At 44.4% G+C, this 19,762-nt stretch overlaps 1 protein-coding gene across 1 annotated transcript in view; it reads right to left on the reverse strand.

Annotated features, from left to right (window-relative positions):
* The window catches only part of IntS9 (integrator complex subunit 9), a 107,841-nt gene extending 88,480 nt beyond the window's left edge, over window positions 1–19,361 (reverse strand). The window contains exons 1-2 of the mRNA XM_068388085.1: window positions 19,232–19,361; window positions 804–992 (exon numbers count right to left, since the gene is read on the reverse strand). Coding sequence (XP_068244186.1) covers window positions 804–992; window positions 19,232–19,240 — 198 coding nt within the window. The 5' untranslated portion in view covers window positions 19,241–19,361. The remainder of the gene's footprint in view (window positions 1–803; window positions 993–19,231) is intronic.
* Between the last annotated feature and the right edge of the window lie 401 nt (window positions 19,362–19,762).

Consider the following 19,762-nt stretch of genomic DNA (forward strand, 5'->3'; position numbering starts at 1 on the left):
GGTTGTGGGGCATGGGGAGAGGAAAAATCAATTGAGCGAGACGAACTCCTCCTGATCCTATCCTTCTCTAGCCTACGTGCATATTTCAGGAATTCTTGAAAATCGAATTCCGAAAGCCCAACGCATTCCTCACATCGATCTTCCAATTGACAGGCTTTACCCCTACAATTGGAACGGTGTGCGGATCGATAGAGGCCTTCGGAAGACGCCTTGAACAGTCCCTAGCGCTACACTTCCTGTACTTGGGGACTTGAGAAGGGTCAGACATCTTGAATTAGTCAAAGGGGGGAATTTAAAATCTATCCAAGTCGTCAACAAATAATCCAAAATCCAATAAAAGAATGCAAGGAAGTATTGAAGATAACTTCTGCACAGCGATAGCTAATAACCAGAAATGAATACTTCACCAAATAACGTGAAAATCAATCCAGAAAACAACAGCGTATTTAGTAGGTCTTGCCGGTGGCACGACAGAGAGAAAATTGGTTCTGTGTTGACATGGAGTACTTGAGTACCTGCTCGACAGATGGCGCTGTTGATGTACACCCCCACCTGTATAGCGATCGCTGGCGTATTTCGTCCTTAGGTTTTTCTGTCGGGCAGCAGAGCTGACAGCTATATGATCACCGGGTAAGTTTAATATTGAAAAAGATCATTTATTAACCCCAAAGATTAATCTCGACATGTTACAGCACAGTAGACAAAAGTGATGGTCCAGTATAAAATACAATATCATACTATGTCACCAATTCCATAAGATAAAGTACACAAACTGAAGCAGCAAATTCACACACTCAACTTACCCCTTCTAACTGCGAATCAGCATCTCGCGGCACCCATGTGCTAAGGCTCCCCAATCTGTGGGATGCAACTAAAGGTAAAGGCAGAAAGTGGCTCACGCTGCTCATATCCAGTCCACAGTCCAGCATCAAAGTGCACGTCTTGAATGTTATAACGTTGCATGGCTTGTTAGGGTGTCCACTTAAGCAGTACTGAAATTTAATTGTTTGATTAACATAATGTAAGTTAAACTATGACAAGCTGATTATAATTATTACTTTTATTATTATTATTATTATCATTATCATTGTTATTATTATTATTATTGTTATCATTATTATTATTATTATCACTAAGCTAAAACCCTAGTTGGAAAAGCAGGATGATATAAGCCCTAAGGCTCCAACAGGGAAAAATAGCCCAAAAGAGGAAAGTAAATAAGGAAATAAATTAACTTCAAGAGAAGTAATGAATAATTATTACAATACATTTTATGAAAAGTAACAATATCAAAATAGATCTTTCAAAAATAAACTATAAAAAGGGACTTATGTCAGCCTGTTCAACATAAAAACGTTCACTGCATTTGTAATAAGTGTAATACAGTAATACCCTTAATGTCAACATGATCATACAATGCACCGATCTTAAAACACAAGAAGAAATTTGGCAGCTTCCATTGATATTAATAATTGACAGTAACAAGCCTGAAGTTACATTAACTTTTACTACTATTATTTACTACTGAGAGCAGTAAGTTCAAACAGTACATGGAGCATAATACTAAGGTCAGGACAAGTCTGACAGTTGTTGTCTTTACATGTTTATATTAGTTAAAAAGAAACTAATGCATGTTACAGGGTAGTATCTTCAATGTATCTTGTCCATCTTATACAAATATCAAATAAAGCACAATAATTATGGGGAAAACAAAACATCAGTCGATAATGTCCCTCTTAAATTATGTAGATGAAATTATTTACCAATGTGTTTTGTACACAAATTCATTAATGACAATTTTGGACATTGATTAGATAATTTCCTACCTTATAGCACGAAAGAAAGAAAAATCTCTGTTCAAAACTAAGTTATTTTTTTATGTTTTATGACCCTCTGGGTGATAGGAGGATAGATGTGAGCGAGGCAAGAGAGCGTGCTAGAAATAGGAATGAATGGCGAGCGATTGTGACGCAGTTCCGGTAGGCCCTGCTGCTGCCTCCGATGCCTTAGATGACCGCGGAGGTAGCAGCAGTAGGGGATTCAGCATTATGAAGCTTCATCTGTGGTGGATAATGTGGGAGGGTGGGCTGTGACACCCTAGCAGTACCAGCTGAACTCGGTTGAGTCCCTGGTTGGGCTGGAAGAACGTAGAGAGTAGAGGTCCCCTTTTTTGTTTTTGTTTCTTTGTTGATGTCGCCTGCCCCCAAAATTGGGGGAGGTGCCATGGTATATGTATGTATGTATGACCCTTCGTTAAAAATTAAGGATACATCCATTATGACTAGGTGGTAAAATATGTTATTTTCATTAGTAAAATAAATTTTTGAATATACTTACCCGATAATCATGTAGCTGTCAACTCCGTTGCCCGACAGAATTCTACGGACGGGATACGCCAGCGATCGCTATACAAGAGGGGGGTGTACTCACCAGCGCCACCTGTGGCCAGGTACTGCAGTACTTCTTGTTGACACCACCTCAATTTTTCCTCGGTCCACTGGTTCTCTATGGGGAGGAAGGGTGGGTCAATTAAATCATGATTATCGGGTAAGTATATTCAAAAATTTATTTTACTAATGAAAATAACATTTTTCAATATTAATCTTACCCGATAATCATGTAGCTGATTCACACCCAGGGAGGTGGGTGAAAACCAGTGTACATGTATATCAAGAAGCTAAGTATCCCGTATTTCATATTATCAGTTATTCAAAATAACAATGAAATTATAAGTACCTGGTAAGGAAGTCGACTTGAACCATTACTCTGCCTTTAATAAGTTCGTCTTCCTTACTGAGCGCAGCGTTCCTCTTAGGAGGCTGAACAACTCTAAGGTGCTGAAGTATAAAGGGCTGCAACCCATACTAAAGGACCTCTACACAACCTCTAACCTAGGCGCTTCTCAAGAACGAATTGACCACCCGCCAAATCAACTAGGATGCGGAAGGCTTCTTAGCCTACCGTAACAACCCAAAAACAACAATAAAAGCATTCAAGAGAAAGGTTAAAAAAGGTTATGGGATTAAGGGAATGTAGTGGCTGAGCCCTCACCTACTACTGCACTCGCTGCTACGAATGGTCCCAGGGTGTAGCAGTTCTCGTAAAGAGACTGGACATCTTTGAGATAAAATGATGCAAACACTGACTTGCTCCTCCAATAGGTTGCATCCATAATACTCTGCAGAGAACGGTTCTGTTTGAAGGCCATCGAAGTAGCTACAGCTCTCACTTCGTGGGTCCTTACCTTCAGCAAAGCAAGGTCTTCATCCTTCATGTGAGAATGAGCTTCTCTAATCAGAAGCCTTATGTAATACGAAACTGCGTTTTTGGACATAGGCATCGAAGGTTTCTTGATGGCACACCATAAGGCTTCTGATTGTCCTCGTATAGGTTTTGACCTTTTAAGATAATACTTTAGAGCTCTGACAGGGCAAAGAACTCTCTCTAGCTCGTTACCCACCATGTTGGAGAGGCTAGGAATTTCGAACGATCTAGGCCAAGGACGTGAAGGAAGTTCATTTTTTGCCAAAAACCCGAGCTGTAAGGAACATGTTGCTGTTTCGGATGTGAATCCTATGTTCCTGCTGAAGGCGTGAACCTCACTAACTCTTTTGGCTGTTGCAAGGCAGACGAGGAAAAGAGTTTTGAGAGTAAGGTCTTTGAAAGAGGCTGACTGGAGAGGTTCAAATCTAGGAGACATCAGGAACCTTAAGACTACGTCTAGATTCCAGCCTGGAGTGGACAAGCGACGTTCTTTAGAGGTCTCGAAAGACTTAAGGATGTCCTGTAGATCCTTGTTGGAAGAAAGATCCAAGCCTCTCTGGCGGAAAACTGATGCCAACATACTTCTGTACCCTTTGATCGTAGGAGCCGAAAGAGATCTAACATTCCTAAGATGTAACAGGAAGTCAGCAACTTGGGTTACAGAGGTATTGGTAGAGGAAACTGTATTGGCTCTGCACCAGCTTCGGAAGACTTCCCACTTGGATTGATAGACTCTACGAGTGGAAATCCTCCTTGCTCTGGCAATCGCTCTGGCTGCCTCCTTCGAAAAGCCTCTAGCTCTAGAGAGTCTTTCGATAGTCTGAAGGCAGTCAGACGAAGAGCGTGGAGGCTTGGGTGTACCTTCTTTACGTGAGGTTGACGTAGAAGGTCCACTCTTAGAGGGAGAGTCCTGGGAACGTCGACCAGCCATTGCAGTACCTCTGTGAACCATTCTCTTGCAGGCCAAAGGGGAGCAACCAACGTCAGCCGTGTCCCTTCGTGGGAGACGAACTTCTGGATAACTCTGTTGATGATCTTGAACGGCGGGAATGCATAAAGATCGAGATGGGACCAATCCAGCAGAAAAGCATCCACGTGAACTGCTGCCGGGTCTGGAATTGGGGAACAGTACAATGGGAGCCTCTTGGTCATGGAGGTGGCGAACAGATCTATCGTTGGCTGACCCCACAAGGTCCAAAGTCTGTTGCACACGTCCTTGTGAAGGGTCCATTCTGTGGGGATGACCTGACCCTTCCTGCTGAGGCGATCTGCCGAGACATTCATATTGCCCTGAATGAATCTCGTTACCAGCTTGAGGTTTAGACTTCTTGACCAAATGAGGAGGTCCCTTGCGATCTCGTATAGCTTCTTCGAATGAGTCCCTCCCTGCTTGGAGATGTATGCCAAGGCTGTGGTGTTGTCGGAGTTCACCTCCACCACCTTGTTTAGCAGGAGGGACTTGAAGTTCATTAAGGCCAGATGTACTGCCAACAACTCCTTGCAATTGATGTGAAGCGTTTCCTGTTCCTTGTTCCATGTCCCCGAGCATTCCTGTCCGTCCAAGGTCGCGCCCCAGCCCGAGTCTGATGCGTCCGAATAGAGATGAAGATTGGGGGTCTGAACAGCTAACGAGAGACCCTCCTTGAGAAGGATGTTGCTCTTCCACCACATGAGAGTAGTCTTCATCTCTTTGGTAACAGGAATAGAGACCGCTTCGAGCGTCAAATCCTTGTCCCAGTGAGCTGCTAGATGGAATTGAAGGGGGCGGAGGTGGAGTCTCCCTAACTCGGTGAACAGGGCTAACGATGACAGGGTCCCTGTTAGACTCATCCACTGTCTCACCGAGCATCTGTTCCTCTTCAGCATGCTCAGAATGCACTCTAGGGCTTGGTTGATTCTTGGGGCCGACGGAAAAGCCCGAAAAGCTTGACTCCGAATCTCCATTCCCAGGTAAACGATGGTTTGGGAAGGAATAAGCTGGGACTTTTCTAAGTTGACCAAAAGACCCAGTTCCTTGGTCAAGTCCAAAGTCCAATTGAGACTCTCCAGACAGCGACGACTTGTGGGGGCTCTTAACAGCCAGTCGTCTAAATAAAGGGAGGCTCTGATGTCCGCCAAGTGGAGGAATTTCGCAAGATTCCTCATCAGTCGCGTAAACACCATAGGTGCCGTGCTTAGGCCAAAACACAGGGCTTGGAATTGGTACACAACCTTTCCAAAAACGAATCTCAGAAAAGGTTGGGAGTCTGGATGAATGGGGACGTGAAAGTAAGCGTCTTTCAGATCCAACGAGACCATCCAGTCCTCCTGCCTGACCGCTGCTAGGACCGACTTCGTCGTCTCCATAGTGAACGTCTGCTTGGTGACATAAGCATTGAGCGCACTGACGTCCAGCACCGGTCTCCAACCTCCTGTCTTCTTGGCCACCAGAAAGAGACGGTTGTAGAAGCCCGGGGATTGATGATCCCGGACTATCACCACTGCCTCCTTCTGTAACAGAAGCGACACCTCTTGATGTAACGCTAGCCTCTTGTCCTTTTCCTTGTAGTTGGGAGAGAGGTTGATGGGAGAAGTGGTCAGAGGGGGATTGCGGCAGAATGGTATCTTGTAACCCTCCCTTAGCCACTTGACAGACTGGGCGTCTGCACCTCTTCTTTCCCAAGCTTGCCAGAAGATCTTGAGTCTGGCTCCTACAGCTGTCTGGAGAGGAGGAGAGTCAGTGTTTGCCTTTCGAAGACTTGATACCTTTCTTGGACCTGCCCCTGTGACCGTCTGGACGGGTACCTCCTCGGCTGGGGGCTCTGCCACGAAAGGGCGGAATAAATCTAGTAGCAGGAGTATCAGCCACTGGGGTGCGGTAAGTTCTAGGAACTGAAGGAGCAATCTTAGCCTTCCGTGCTGAAGAGGCCACAAGATCATGCGTGTCCTTCTGAATGAGAGCCGCAGACAATTCCTTGATAAGATCCTCAGGAAACAGGAACTTAGAAAGAGGAGCAAAAAGTAACTGCGACCTTTGGCAAGAGGTGATACCAGTGGAAAGGAAGGAGCAAAGCTGTTCCCTTTTCTTGAGGACTCCCGATACAAACATAGAGGCAAGTTCGCCGGAACCATCGCGAATTGCTTTGTCCATACAGGACATGATCAACATGGCCGAGTCTTTGTCAGATGGGGCAGTCTTCTTGCTCAAGGCCCCCAGGCACCAATCGAGAAAATTAAAAATTTCAAAGGCGCGAAAGACTCCCTTCAAGAAGTGGTCCAGGTCAGAAAAGGTCCAGGAGACCTTAGAGCGTCTCATAGCTGACCTTCGTGGAGAGTCAACCAAACTTGAGAAGTCAGCCTGGGCAGAGGCAGGGACCCCCAAGCCTGGTTCCTCTCCTGTGGCATACCAGACGCCCGCCTTAGACGTCAGCTTAGGAGGTGGAAACATAAAAGACGTCTTTCCCAGTTGCTGCTTGGACTGCAACCAATCCCCTAACATTCTCAAAGCTCTCTTTGAAGATCTAGCGAAGACGAGCTTAGTGTAGGCAGACTTAACAGGTTGCATGCCTAGAGAGAACTCGGATGGAGGAGAGCGAGGGGTAGCAGACACAAAGTGATCCGGGTAAAGTTCTCTGAACAGAGCCAGAACCTTGCGAAAGTCGATGGAGGGTGGCAATGACTTGGGTTCCTCCACGTCAGATGAAGGATCATCCAGGTGAGCAGCTTCATCCTCAGAAACCTCATCACCTGAGGGTTGAGAAGCGAGAGGTAAAGTTAAAGCGGTCTGCTGAATGGCTGAATCCTGAAGAGCGGGTGCATGCGCACTTGCGGATTCATCCTCAAGTCTCTGTTGAAGAGGATGAGGGCTGGTAATGACAAAGTCCTGAGGCTGGGATGAAGGAGGTTCTGCGGAGGTCTGAGGAGCAAGCGTGGTGAGAGGCGACTGTAGTAAAGCATGAGGCTCATGCTGCATAGACTGCGGTTCAAGTTGAATGGGAAGAGGCTCAAGCTGAGGAGAAAGTGGCAGATGCATGCGTTGAGGTGGCTGACTCATAGCATGAGGTTCCTGCCTCAAGAGTTGCGCTTGCTTCAAGGGTTGAGGTGGCTGCGCAGAGAGAGGCTCTTGTCTCACGAGTTGAGGTTCTTGAGGTGCTTGCCTCGAGAGTTGAGGTTCGCGCCTCGAGGAAAGTGGAGGTGGCTGCTGCGAGAGTTGAGGTGGCTGCCTCAAGGATGGTAGAGGTTGTCGTACCTCAAGAGGTTGCTGCCTCGAGGATGGAGGTAATGCAAGATACTCCTGCCTCAAGGGTAGAGGAGGTTGTAAAGCATAAGGTTCCTGTCCCCATTGTTGAGGAGGTTGCTGCGTGGTAAGAGGCTCCTGCCTCAAAGAAAGTGGAGGTTGCTGCACAGCGCTGGTATCTGGCAACTCCCAACGCGGCAGCTCACGCATGGAGGTAGCTTGAGGAACCTCAACCTCATACGTCTGGCAGATTGTACTGCGCTGAGGAGGAGGAGCGCTCGCAGGAGGAGGTGTATTAACCTTCTCTGCCTGAAACTCCCGCATCAACACCGCAAGCTGCGACTGCATAGTCTGCAGCAAAGCCATCTTAGGATCAACAGAAGTTGAGGTCTGTTGAGGCATAGCTTTAACAGAAGTTGAGGTCTGTTGAGGCAGCGCCTTGCCTCTCTTAGGAGGCGTGCAGTCACCTGATGACTGCGGCGAGTCCGAGCTAGCCCAATGGCTACACCCTGGCTGTTGGACTCGCGCGGTCTGGACTTTACGCTTAAGAGGTCTTGAGGCCTGAGTCCAGCGTTTTCTCCCCGAAAAATCTTCTGCAGACGAGGATATTAAGGGCTCAATCGTCTGAGAGTGGAAGTGACGATCTCTATAAGATACGCCCGCAACCACTGAGGATACTACTGTGCGCCGATCAAGGCCTGCCGAACCCTTTTGCCCTTCGACATTGCTTCTCCCCTGGGCTTGGGAGCTTGCAAGAGGTCCCGGACTGGGAGGACGACTGGCACGCACAGAAGTATCCTCACGCGCAACACTGACACTGACACTAGCACTAGGCACAGCACTGGCACTACCACTTCCCACTGCACTTTTCACTTTAAGTTCCTTGACGTCTGCCAAAAGGAACTTGTGGTCACTCACTACCGACTCCACTTTATCACCTAAAGCCTGAATAGCACGTAAAACATCTGACATATCAGGCTGAGCACTAATAGTAGGTTCGGGGGTAGCCACTACAGGGTGAGGAAAAGGTTGAGGATCATGGGGGGAGGAATAAAGTAAAGAGCGAGCCGAACTCCTCCTAACTCTCTCTCTCTCTAACTTAGTGGTATACTTAAGGAATCGAATAAAATCAAGTTCCGAAAGTCCGGCACATTCCTCACATCGATCTTCCAACTGACAGGATTTTCCCCTACAGTCGGAACAAACGGTGTGAGGATCAACCGAGGCCTTCGGAAGCCGCCTAATACAAGTCCTACATCGTCTTTGGGGAGGAGCTTGAGAATGGTCGGACATCTTGAATCAGAGAACAGTCAAGGGGGATTCCAAATTAAAGCTAAAGATCGTTAAACCATAAATCAAAATTAATCCAAAAGCTATCTAAGCTAAGGGAAAAGCTTCCTGTATAGCGAAAGCTGAAATCTCAGAGCAATACTTCACCAAAACCGTGAACAAAGACTCCAAAATTATAAGCGTATCCATGTAGGTCTTGCCGGAAGCACGACAGAGGAAAAATTGAGGTGGTGTCAACAAGAAGTACTGCAGTACCTGGCCACAGGTGGCGCTGGTGAGTACACCCCCCTCTTGTATAGCGATCGCTGGCGTATCCCGTCCGTAGAATTCTGTCGGGCAACGGAGTTGACAGCTACATGATTATCGGGTAAGATTAATATTGAAAAAGTCAAGGGTATCTTGTATAATATGCAAATGATAAACTGTGGAGAAGTGGAGATTCAATATCACTATCTCGCCATGGAAATTTTGATAAGAATTTCATTAAAAACTATCGTACAAATAAGCTTCACCATTTTTTTTACAAAGTGTTATTGTAAGAATTTATCCTGTGCTTAACCTAACCTAGGACCTAGGGTACCACAATAAATCTCTGACCAACGACCAGGATGGGTAGGATATTTTTTAACTAGCCTATGTGGCTAGTAGGCTACATGTCTACTTTGGCTCCAAATTATTACGCTACATCATCCAGTCATAAAAGGGATTTTGACGAAGGAAAAATCTATTTCTGGGCGAGAGACCTGTGCCGCCCAGTGAAATACTCCTAGAGCACTTATTTCTAAGGAATATAACTGCTATATATTACCAGAGAAAAAAAGCATAGGAATGCCAGGTTGAACCCAGCTCGCTCACCTATATAAGGTGTCGGTATAAAATACTGGGGCGTGATAATTCACAACCAGAGGTCTCGCACTATTTAGATATCTCCTCTTCAAAATCCCCGCCACAGCGAGGTGCCGTTCAACACTACTACCACTAACCCAACCCACGCCAGTGACGTCACTCCTCATAGCACCCAAGGTTTGGGGCCCATGTTGGGAGGGAAGTCAAGGGAGGGTTCACTGGGCGGCACAGGTCTCTCGCCCAGAAATAGATTTTTCCTTCGTCAAAATCCCTTTTCTGGGCTCCGACCTGTGCCGCGCAGTGAAATAGTACCAGAGAAATGGTCCCAAAACTTGGAACAATACCTGAGGAAGTAACAAAATCCAAAATAACAGGTAAGAGGATAGCAAGACATAGTTGATTAAGGTTCACTATGTTCAGGAGGAATCACATTCCCTGCTGCCACTGTAGCAAATATAAGGCTTCCAGAGGTTTTAAGCAGTGGCGTTTAAATACTGTTGGAGACTTCCGGCCTGTATATTTAGTAAGTCCAGTGAAGTTCATAGTAATTAACTGAGGTAGCTACAGCTCATATATCATGGACGTAAGGGAGTGATGTGGGAATGATTCTAGGTAGCCCGTTAATGAAATGCAGAATCTTCTGTCTGAGTCCTTTCAGGATGATGGTTCTTCACCTTCTCTAATGGGTAAGGGCCCCGAGGACTGAACGGGAGATATGTTTAAGTAGGCTTCCAGAGTGTTTACTGGACATAAAGATGGGTCCTGCGGAAGTGGGACAATCTTCCAGGGGAACCGTCTGTCCTGGGGGTCCTCATTTTCGCTAAAAATCTTTTGTCAGGGGAAAGGAGTACTTCCCCTGACGAGAGAAAATTCAATATGACCTGGATCTCTAGACAAGGCTGAAAGTTCTGATATTCTGGCGCCAGAAGTCAGGTTCATTAAGAACAAGGATTTCCTAACCAATGGAATATAATGGCAAGTCTCGTTAAGAGTGTCTGAAGCCAATTTAATTACTTCATTCAGAAACCAGGAAACTGAGCTATGGTGAGTTGATGGTTTCAATCTGGCGCAGGTTCTCGGGATGGATGAGAAGTATGAATCTGTAAGGGCAATATTAAAGCCAATTGTAAAACCTTCAAGGGTGACTTAATTTGTGGTAATAGTACAAGTCTCTAAGTCTGATTCAAATAAAATTCTGAAGAAGGTTACTGTCAGATTCATAGTCATTGTCTCAACCTTTGAGTCCCTTAAAAACTGGCAAGTTTCATAACAGCCGAATCATACTGTCGAAGGGTGGATCCCCTCTTATCTGATTCTAAAAATAACGTATTTGAGGATCAATATCTGCACCTCTTGAGCTGCAAATTTCATAAAGTCCAGAAAGGTAGGGCATTCTGAATTTGAGGAAGCTAACACACAGCGAGTTGTACTGCTTGTGTTTGTATTGGATTGGGGATCTGTCGAGGTGGAGAACCAGTTCCACCAGAAGGGGAAACCCGTTGTGCTTGGGCCAGATGGGGACTACTAGAGCAACTTGGCCTTTGAAAGTCCTGAGCTTGTCTAACACTTTCATCGACAGATTTATTGGTGGGAATAGGTAAATTCTCTCCCAAGTGTTCCAGACTAATGATAGTGCGCCTGTGGCGTAAGCCCGAGGATCCGGGCTGGGAGCTACGTAGCACTCTAGTTGTAGTTGGACTTTGTTGCAAACAGATCTATCTGGAGATCCGGAACCTGAGAAAGAATCCAACTGAAGGACATTGGGTCTAGTGACCACTCCGACTCCAGCGGAGTTGTCCTCGAAAGTGCGTCCGCCACTATCTATCTAGAAGAAACCTGATATGTTGGTTTTTGGCTGGAGCCGGTTGCTTAAGGTCAAAAATACCGCCATGGCTTCTAAAACATTGATATGAAGTTGGCGGAATATTGTCGACCATAGTCCCAGGACTTTTGTGTACTGAGAGTATCCCCCCCCCCCCGCCTGTTAGGGAGGCGTCTGTGTAAATGACGAGCTTGGGGGTGGATATTGTAAGGAAACTGATTTGCCAGATTTTGACCTTTGTCCATGGTTGAAGTCTTTTCTTCAGAATTGGTTGGAGTCGAGCCCATTGTCTCGATATTACTCGTTTTCCTGGAGCACCATACTCGGCTTATATCTTTCAGTCTGGCCTTCAGTAGTATATCTGTTACTGAGGCAAACTGGAGGGCACCCAGGATTCTCTCTTGATTTCTTCTGGAAGACAATTTGTCTTTGAGAAAACTTATTGTGTTTTGCTATACCGTTCCTCTTGGCTGTTGGGAGACAGAGTGTGGGAGCATAGAACCCATTGAATCCTAACCATTGAAACTTGTCCTCGGGACTAAACGAGATTTCTCGAAGTTGATTTGGAACCAAAACTGTTGTAAGAGATTATCACTCTGTAGTTGCTGTGAGGCAGTTTGCCTAGTTGAAGCCTAGAAACGGACGAAAATGCCTTGCTTTCGGAACATGATAGCAAACGTCTGCAAGATCCATAGGGGAGGTGACGGCCCCACAGAGAAGCAAGGTCCGCACCTGAGAGATGGTCAGCATGTGAAACTTGTCGCATTAAATGTAAGAATTCAGAAGCGACAGGTCTAGGATTACTCTTCGCTATTCTGAGTCTTTCTTTGGCCCGCTGAACAAGTGATCCTGAAATTACAAACGATTTACTTTCTTTATTGCTTCCTTTTGCAATAAATCGTTTTCATATAAGACTAGCTCTTCCGTTGGATGTTGATGAAAACTGGTTGGTGGAGGGGGCCATTCTATCCAACTCCACCCCAGACCTTTGGAAATTATACTGAAAGCCCAAATGTTGAACGTTCAACGGTTCCGGAAGATGTAAAGTCCTACCCCTACCTGAGAACCCCCAATGATTTGCTGCGGATTTACCTCCCCGGCCTCGAGAGTAGCTGTTGCGAAAAGTTCCTCTCGAGCTAGCGCCTCTGGGGCGCTGGTAACCCTGGAAAGCACCCTGAGTTTCAAAGGTGGGCCTAAGGGCTGGGGAAGTAGCATAGGAGGTAGTTGCTACTTGGGACTGAGGAACCAGCACGTATTGCTGTTGGGGTTGACCCTTCGAAGTGAAAGGTTGACTCCCTTGTGCCACCGGGATGGTTTGAACCACCTGTTGGGACTGTCGGTTTGGAAGGAATGGAAAGATCTCAGACTCTTTCTACCTCGAGATTGGTTGCTGGCCGGTTCGAACTTGTGCTTGGGGACTAAGCCCATCGAACCTTGAGGCTCTGATTGACCCTAGCAGCTCCAGACTGGGGCTTTAATGAGCTTGTTAGGCTCATGTCTGATAGTGGCCTCAGACAAGACATGCCTACAGCAACGACGTCTGGCCGCAAAGAAGTCGTAGGAATCAGACAGTAAGGTTTGAAGTAATGACTTTGTCAAGACCTTAAAAGGTGGTTCTTCTTCATACATTAAAGAGGTCTTTTCTGCCATTGTAGCCGAGTTGATAGGTCCACTCAGGCGCATACAGGCTTCGAGCTCGAGGCATATCAGAGATTCCGGAAGCCTGGGTAGCCACTCACTGAACTGAATGGGAGCACAGTCAGCGCTTAATTTACCCAATGTGAAGGTCCCCGGGGCGTTAGCCCAGCAATCGTGATCCCCCAGGGACAGGAGGGAGGTCGGATGCGTTTCCTTCAGCTGCGGTAACGGCTTGTCCTCGTTTATTGCCTGCCGAGCAAGGTCCGATATCTTAGTGACACACGGAGTAGGGGTTTACTCCTCCACTAGAAACATCGTGTACGGGCTCTTGTGAGGTGTTAACGTAGTGTTAACACACTCCCACTCGTTTAAGGGCCGGACCCAGGTGGACTGAGCCTGCCCCTTTGGGTACATTTTGGTTTCTTTGGGGACCTTGTCAAACCTTACGAGTGTCTCCTCGGTAAGGCATGCGAAACTAGAGAGAGGGAACTGTAGACCCGGCGGGTAGAATTCAAAATCTTCTACAGTCCGGGTGCCAAACCATTCGATGGTTAACATACCATCTTTGAAGGGAGAGCGCAAGGCCCCCTTCCACGGATTGCTTTCGACGAATTCCGGGAGCCTAGAGGCATCCGGGATGATATATTGTGCTGTTGAGGTAGCCCATAACAAATGAGACCCTGTATGAGGCTATCTGGTTTAGCACTCACTTCCCCCTAATGGGCAATAATTCCATTCAATTGTCAAGTTCACAGAGGCACCAGGAATCTTCCATCCTATAATCGTGGTGACTCGGTATGTGACACGAGGTTTGAGCCAGTGAGCTACAGAGGTCCGTAAATTATATATATATGTATATATATGGATAAATATCAGCACAACATCGTGTTCAAATAGAAATAAATTTCTACCTCATCCCTGGGATCGGTCGCTGGCCTCTTCTAATGAAAGGTCAGGTTGAAACTAACCATGCCACGAGAGGCCATGCATCAATCTTGAAAGGGCTGCCGGATCGAAGGGAGCCTCCGGGGTCGTAGGTTTCAGGCCGGGCTTCGCTCTCGGCCCAAGAGAAGTCTTAACTGGTTTGGTGATTTGGAAGACCTGTGAGTCTTTGCTAGGGCTGGCAGGTAGCTTTAACTTTAGGGACAACGGGAAGTGGCCCGACATCAGCCACGTGCTTCCTTGAAAACCCTAAAAGGAAGAGACACAGGATCTCTTTGCCCTGACACTCCAGGCAAACCCGCCAACCCAGATCTAAAGAGTCGCCAAGGTAGAAGTCATGGAAGACTGCGAGCTCCGAAAGAGGGTATATCGTTACTAATGAACAAGGTAACTCCGTTGGGAATGTAAAATAAATAGATCGAGAATAAATGTTTAAATCGATCAATCACAAAGGAAATAAAATGAAAATCCCAAAATAATATATCCGAAGTTATAATTATAGATAGTAACGACAGGGGCACCTACAGTGTCCCATAGTAGGGTAGTAACCCAAAAAGATCCGGGTGTTCCGAATTCTTAAAATAGACCGGTATGAAACCGGGACAAAAGGCTATGAACAAAATTTCGGACCGGTATAATAACCGGGGAGAAAACTTTCATAAATTAACTGACATTGTCAAAATAATTCCATAAAAGGTGAAGATTATCAATGAAATAATATTGTCATAGCGCGAAATATACTATCCCGTCGGTACTGGGAAAGTATAGAATATCATAAAGATACATAAGTATCCCATAGCAGGTCAGTAACCTAAAGAGATCCGGATGCTCCGAATTCTTGAATTAGACCAATATGAAATCGGGACAAAAGACTATGAACAAAGTTCAGACCGGTACAGTAACCGGGGAAAAACTTATCATAAATTAACTGACTTTGTTAAAACAATTCCATAATAAGTTAAGGTTATCAATGAAAAAATATTGTCATAGCGAGAAATATACTATCCCGTTGCTACTTGGAAAGTATAGAATAAAAGAAAGATACGTGAGTGTCCCATAATAGGTTAGTAACCTAAAAGGATCCGGGTGTTCCGGGTTCTTAAAGTAGACCGATATGAAACCGGGACAAAAGGCTATGAACAACTCTAGGACCGGTTTAGTAACCGGGGAATAACTTATAAATAAACTGACATTGTTAAAACAATCCCGTAATAAGTTAAGGTTATCAATGAAATAATATTGTCATAGCTTGAAATACACTATCCCGTCGCTACTTGGGAAGTATAGAATAAAATACAGATACGTGAGTATCCCATAATAGGTTAATAACCTAAAAAGATCCGGGTGTTCCGGATTCTTAAAATAGACCGATATGAAATCGGGACAAAAGGCTATGAACAAAATTTCGAACCGGTATAGTAACCGGGGAAATGTTGAAACAATTCCGTAATAAGATAAGATTATCAATGAAATAATATTGTCATAGCGAGGAATATACCATCCCGTCATTACCAGGGAGGTATAAAATAAAAAGGGAACAGGGTTGGTAAAGTAAACTTAAAGTAACTTAAAGTAAACTTAAAAGTAACTTAAAGTAAACTTAAAGTAACCTAAGATACATCCTTAAAATACATAAATAGAAAACTCCAGTTATGATCTAAAACTAATGTCTGTAATTGAATAGGGCTCCCGGAGGGAGGATATTAATCAAAACTGTCAGTGTCAACAGATCTTGTATTTAAGAGCTCGGAGGCTCCGATGTCTGATGACGGGAGGGTACCACGGGAGAGCGCGGGGGAGCCAATGGAACCCCCACTACCCAACCAGAGGTACCGGGACGAAGGTAATGATTCATGTAGAATATAATATAATGATATTAATAAGTACTACGCGGACGATAATAGCAGGAGGTACCGTAGGTGGGGACACTCCTAATTTAAGTGCTCATTCTTACAACCATAGCTAAAAGCAAAAGTTACACCAAGGTGCAGTCATACCGACTAATCACGTGTGATAGTCCCCGGTGGTCCCGGCCCTCCCCCTCCCCCGACCGATGGCCAATCGGGGCGATGGGAGGGGAGGAGACGAAACAGCCCGGTATGAATGAATGAGACTAAGTCACACCCCGTGGGTACACTCAGTCCTCAATATGTCGGAACGTTGAGGGAAGACTGAGGAACAAGCATACTTGACCCGTATGTCATAACCAACAACCATCGAGTGAGAGGAAGGGTGTACACTGGAGGAGGGGGGATGGAATAGCCTCCCCAACCTGTGGGGGGGGGGTATGGTACCGGGGAATCACCAGTGCGTAGTGGTAGACAGGGCTACCAACTGGAGATCCCCTCAACATGACATGAAAATCCCAAAAATATGATCATAACGGAGTAAAGCAATAAATATAATATCAATGCACAAATACATAAAAATAATTAATGAATTAAAAGCGAAATCACGTAAGTAAGGTTAGGCATGCAGAAATAATATGGCGAGAGAGGGACTCGGGCGAGTGGTAACGGAGGAAGCATGACGCCATCAGCAGATGGAAAGCAGGGGTACCAACCTAGTTACTGAAGCGGTAGATCGAACAGTAAAAACAACAAAATACGCGAGTCCCACTCGAACCAAATGTAAAACTAGGTGGAGCGTACGAAATAAAACTAAAATGTTGATAATAATAAGTGAGATGGTCGTCTTCCTAGAACTAGCGAAACAATCTCAAAGGTGACGCAATCCACCAATATGCACGAATGCAGGCATACCAACATAACCTACTCCTTGATGAAACGCTAACACTGATATCATAGGATAACATAAAATTAATGCTAGATGAAAGCATAAAGACGGTGTACTATATAAATGTAAGGAAAAAACTCCTAAAAGTTCGAACAAATATTAATGACTGACGAACTAACGAGAAAAAAGGGCAGAGCCGAACCATGAACGGTAAGAACGGGAACACCGTTCATATATAAACACTTCTCCATTAATAAAAACAGAGGTTACACTGCCCAATCTCGCTAACATACATGGATAAAGTACTTAACTTCGATGGGGTATCATGGGAATCGGCCATCGATTATAAAATAATGATAAATCCAAGGATAAACACGAGAAAATAAACATGTTGGACTTAATAACAACAAGTGCTATAAAGGAGTGTCGTCACTGGCGTGGGTTGGGTTAGTGGTAGTAGTGTTGAACGGCACCTCGCTGTGGCGGGGATTTTGAAGAGGAGATATCTAAATAGTGCGAGACCTCTGGTTGTGAATTATCACGCCCCAGTATTTTATACCGACACCTTATATAGGTGAGCGAGCTGGGTTCAACCTGGCATTCCTATGCTTTTTTTTCTCTGGTAATATATAGCAGTTATATTCCTTAGAAATAAGTGCTCTAGGAGTATTTCACTGCGCGGCACAGGTCGGAGCCCAGAAATTCCATTATTCCAGACAATATTCTGCTAAAACCTTTAATAACAGTCCTTATCACTATATCTATTATCAAAGATGGTGCGGGGCGTATATATGATAACAGCCACCAGTATGTGTGATGACGACCGGCTAAGAATATGGCAGTGTAAGGGGGTCGCAGGGAGGTCGTTAGCCCCCCATTAGGCAAGTAGGTAAGGACACAGCTTGTAGGTTAGGTGGTGTTCTTGTGTTGAGGTTTTGCAGAAAAACAGACAAGAAAATGGGAAGAAAATTCCCATTTTCTATGGACGCGGGAGGAACAGGCCGCTGATATACAAAGGCTCCGATGGGTCTACATGAGGAAAACAGGATTCTGTGTTCCCTAAAAAATTAAATTGGTTAATATAATCATTAATTCTGCTTTTATGTCCTGTATCTAATGGCATTTTGATGTCCCATTACATTCTGATGTCAAAGTATGGTGCACACAAATTCTAAATGAACACTTAACATTACCTTAGAAATAAATGTAAATATACTCCCAGAAATAGATCCCAAAGTCAATATCTCTTGAACCACAATAATTTAACTCAATTTTGGTCAGGTTTTTTCAGGTAGAGGAATAAGAGCAGGGAATTTAGGTTTTATTATAGTTAGGGACGGAAAAGGCTTTCTACTATAAAAAATATTTATTTCTATAAGAATGTCCATTTCCTTCAAAAATGACACTTATTCTCACAGCAAATTAAAACTTATTTATCTGAGAAACGATAATCAATGGAGTTACCATGCACAGCTCAGCATGTACCGCTTGCCAGTACTGTACATAGGAGTTTGATGTTTTTTTTCCGAGTGAAGTGAGCCCACGGCTGAGCAAAAACCATTAGATTTCTAAAAAATATCCCAGTTCTTAGACGGTAAACAGATTTTGGTTTATTTGCTCTTGAAATGAAGGTCAAATTCAGTGGGTATTATTGTACTGTATTACAGGATACAGTAAAACTCTACCATACAGTGCAAACAAATTTTTTCCTAAAGGAAATGGGTAGTTTGTAGCGCTACGGCCAAGCGTCCTAATTTGCTTATTATCGCTCTGACTGTTATATTGTATAGAATAAAAACGTTTGGAAATGGTCTACGGATCTTAAATATGTTGTGTAAGGGGGTCCGGAGGGGGGCACAGCCCCCTGGGTAAGGACACGGCTTTTTGCATAGGTTAGGTGGGTTTTTTAAGTTAGCTTCTCCCGTCATACTCGTAGGTAAGGAAACTGTTGTGTAAGGGGGGGGTCCGGGGGCGAAGTCCCCTGGGTAAGGATATGGCTTTTAGCATTGGTTAGGTGGGTTTTTTAAGTTAGCTTCTCCCGCCAAAATCATGTTTAGAACGACGACCACAGTTCAGAATATTCCCGTTTTCTACGGGATCTGGCCGTCACCCTACAAACGCTCCAAGGAAATACTAATTTTTACCGTTCAAAATGGTGTTAGGTACTAAACTATAATTTTACCGGAATTTGTATGGTAAGGAATTGCTAGACAATTAAACTCAGGATCCTTTAGCACTTCAACTTACTGGTCCTTTACAAAGACCAGGATCCTCTGGTTAGGATATCTAGGAGGTAAGCTTACGTCCAAATATATGCTTTAAGCACAGAATATCCTATCCTAACCATACCCCCATTAAAGCTCGTTTGAAAGGATGCTAGATAGCCATCATTTAGGATACCTGTAAGTCTGCCTTGATCATAATATTTAAGCCAAAATTAACCATTTCTAACAGATAATCTTCGTTAAATTACTCACAAGTTTCATGTCGATCGTAGATATTCTACGAAATGTGTCTATTTGAGATTATTGATGACAATTGACGAGTTTGTTGTTTTTAGATTTAGGGAAGTTCTTCCTCTTCTTTCAGTATTTTGATGTGACTTGAGGTAACACATTGTTACTTAAATCGTGAATTAAGTTTAGGTATAAGACAAATAAGAAGAATGAACAAGGCAGAAATAAAAACGGAAACCAGAAAGTGGGATACTGAAAAGTGGAAAGAAGAAATAGAAAGTAAAGTGAGCCTAGAAATATATAGAACGTGGAAGAAAGAAATTAAAGAAGAGTTAATTTATGACAATACATTTGCTTCAGTGATATTTTTTAGAGCAAGAACTAATACGTTAAAACTAAATGTTGTAAATAGACACAATGGAGGGAATGTAAACTGTAATTTTTGTGAAAAATGAGGAGGAAGATTTGATACATTTTTTGTTATTTTGCCAGGAATATAGAAAAGAAAGGAATGAAATAATTGAGCTACAACAACCATACGACGAAGACCTA

This window comes from Palaemon carinicauda, chromosome 15 (assembly GCF_036898095.1).
Source record: "Palaemon carinicauda isolate YSFRI2023 chromosome 15, ASM3689809v2, whole genome shotgun sequence".
Lineage (NCBI taxonomy): Eukaryota > Metazoa > Arthropoda > Malacostraca > Decapoda > Palaemonidae > Palaemon > Palaemon carinicauda.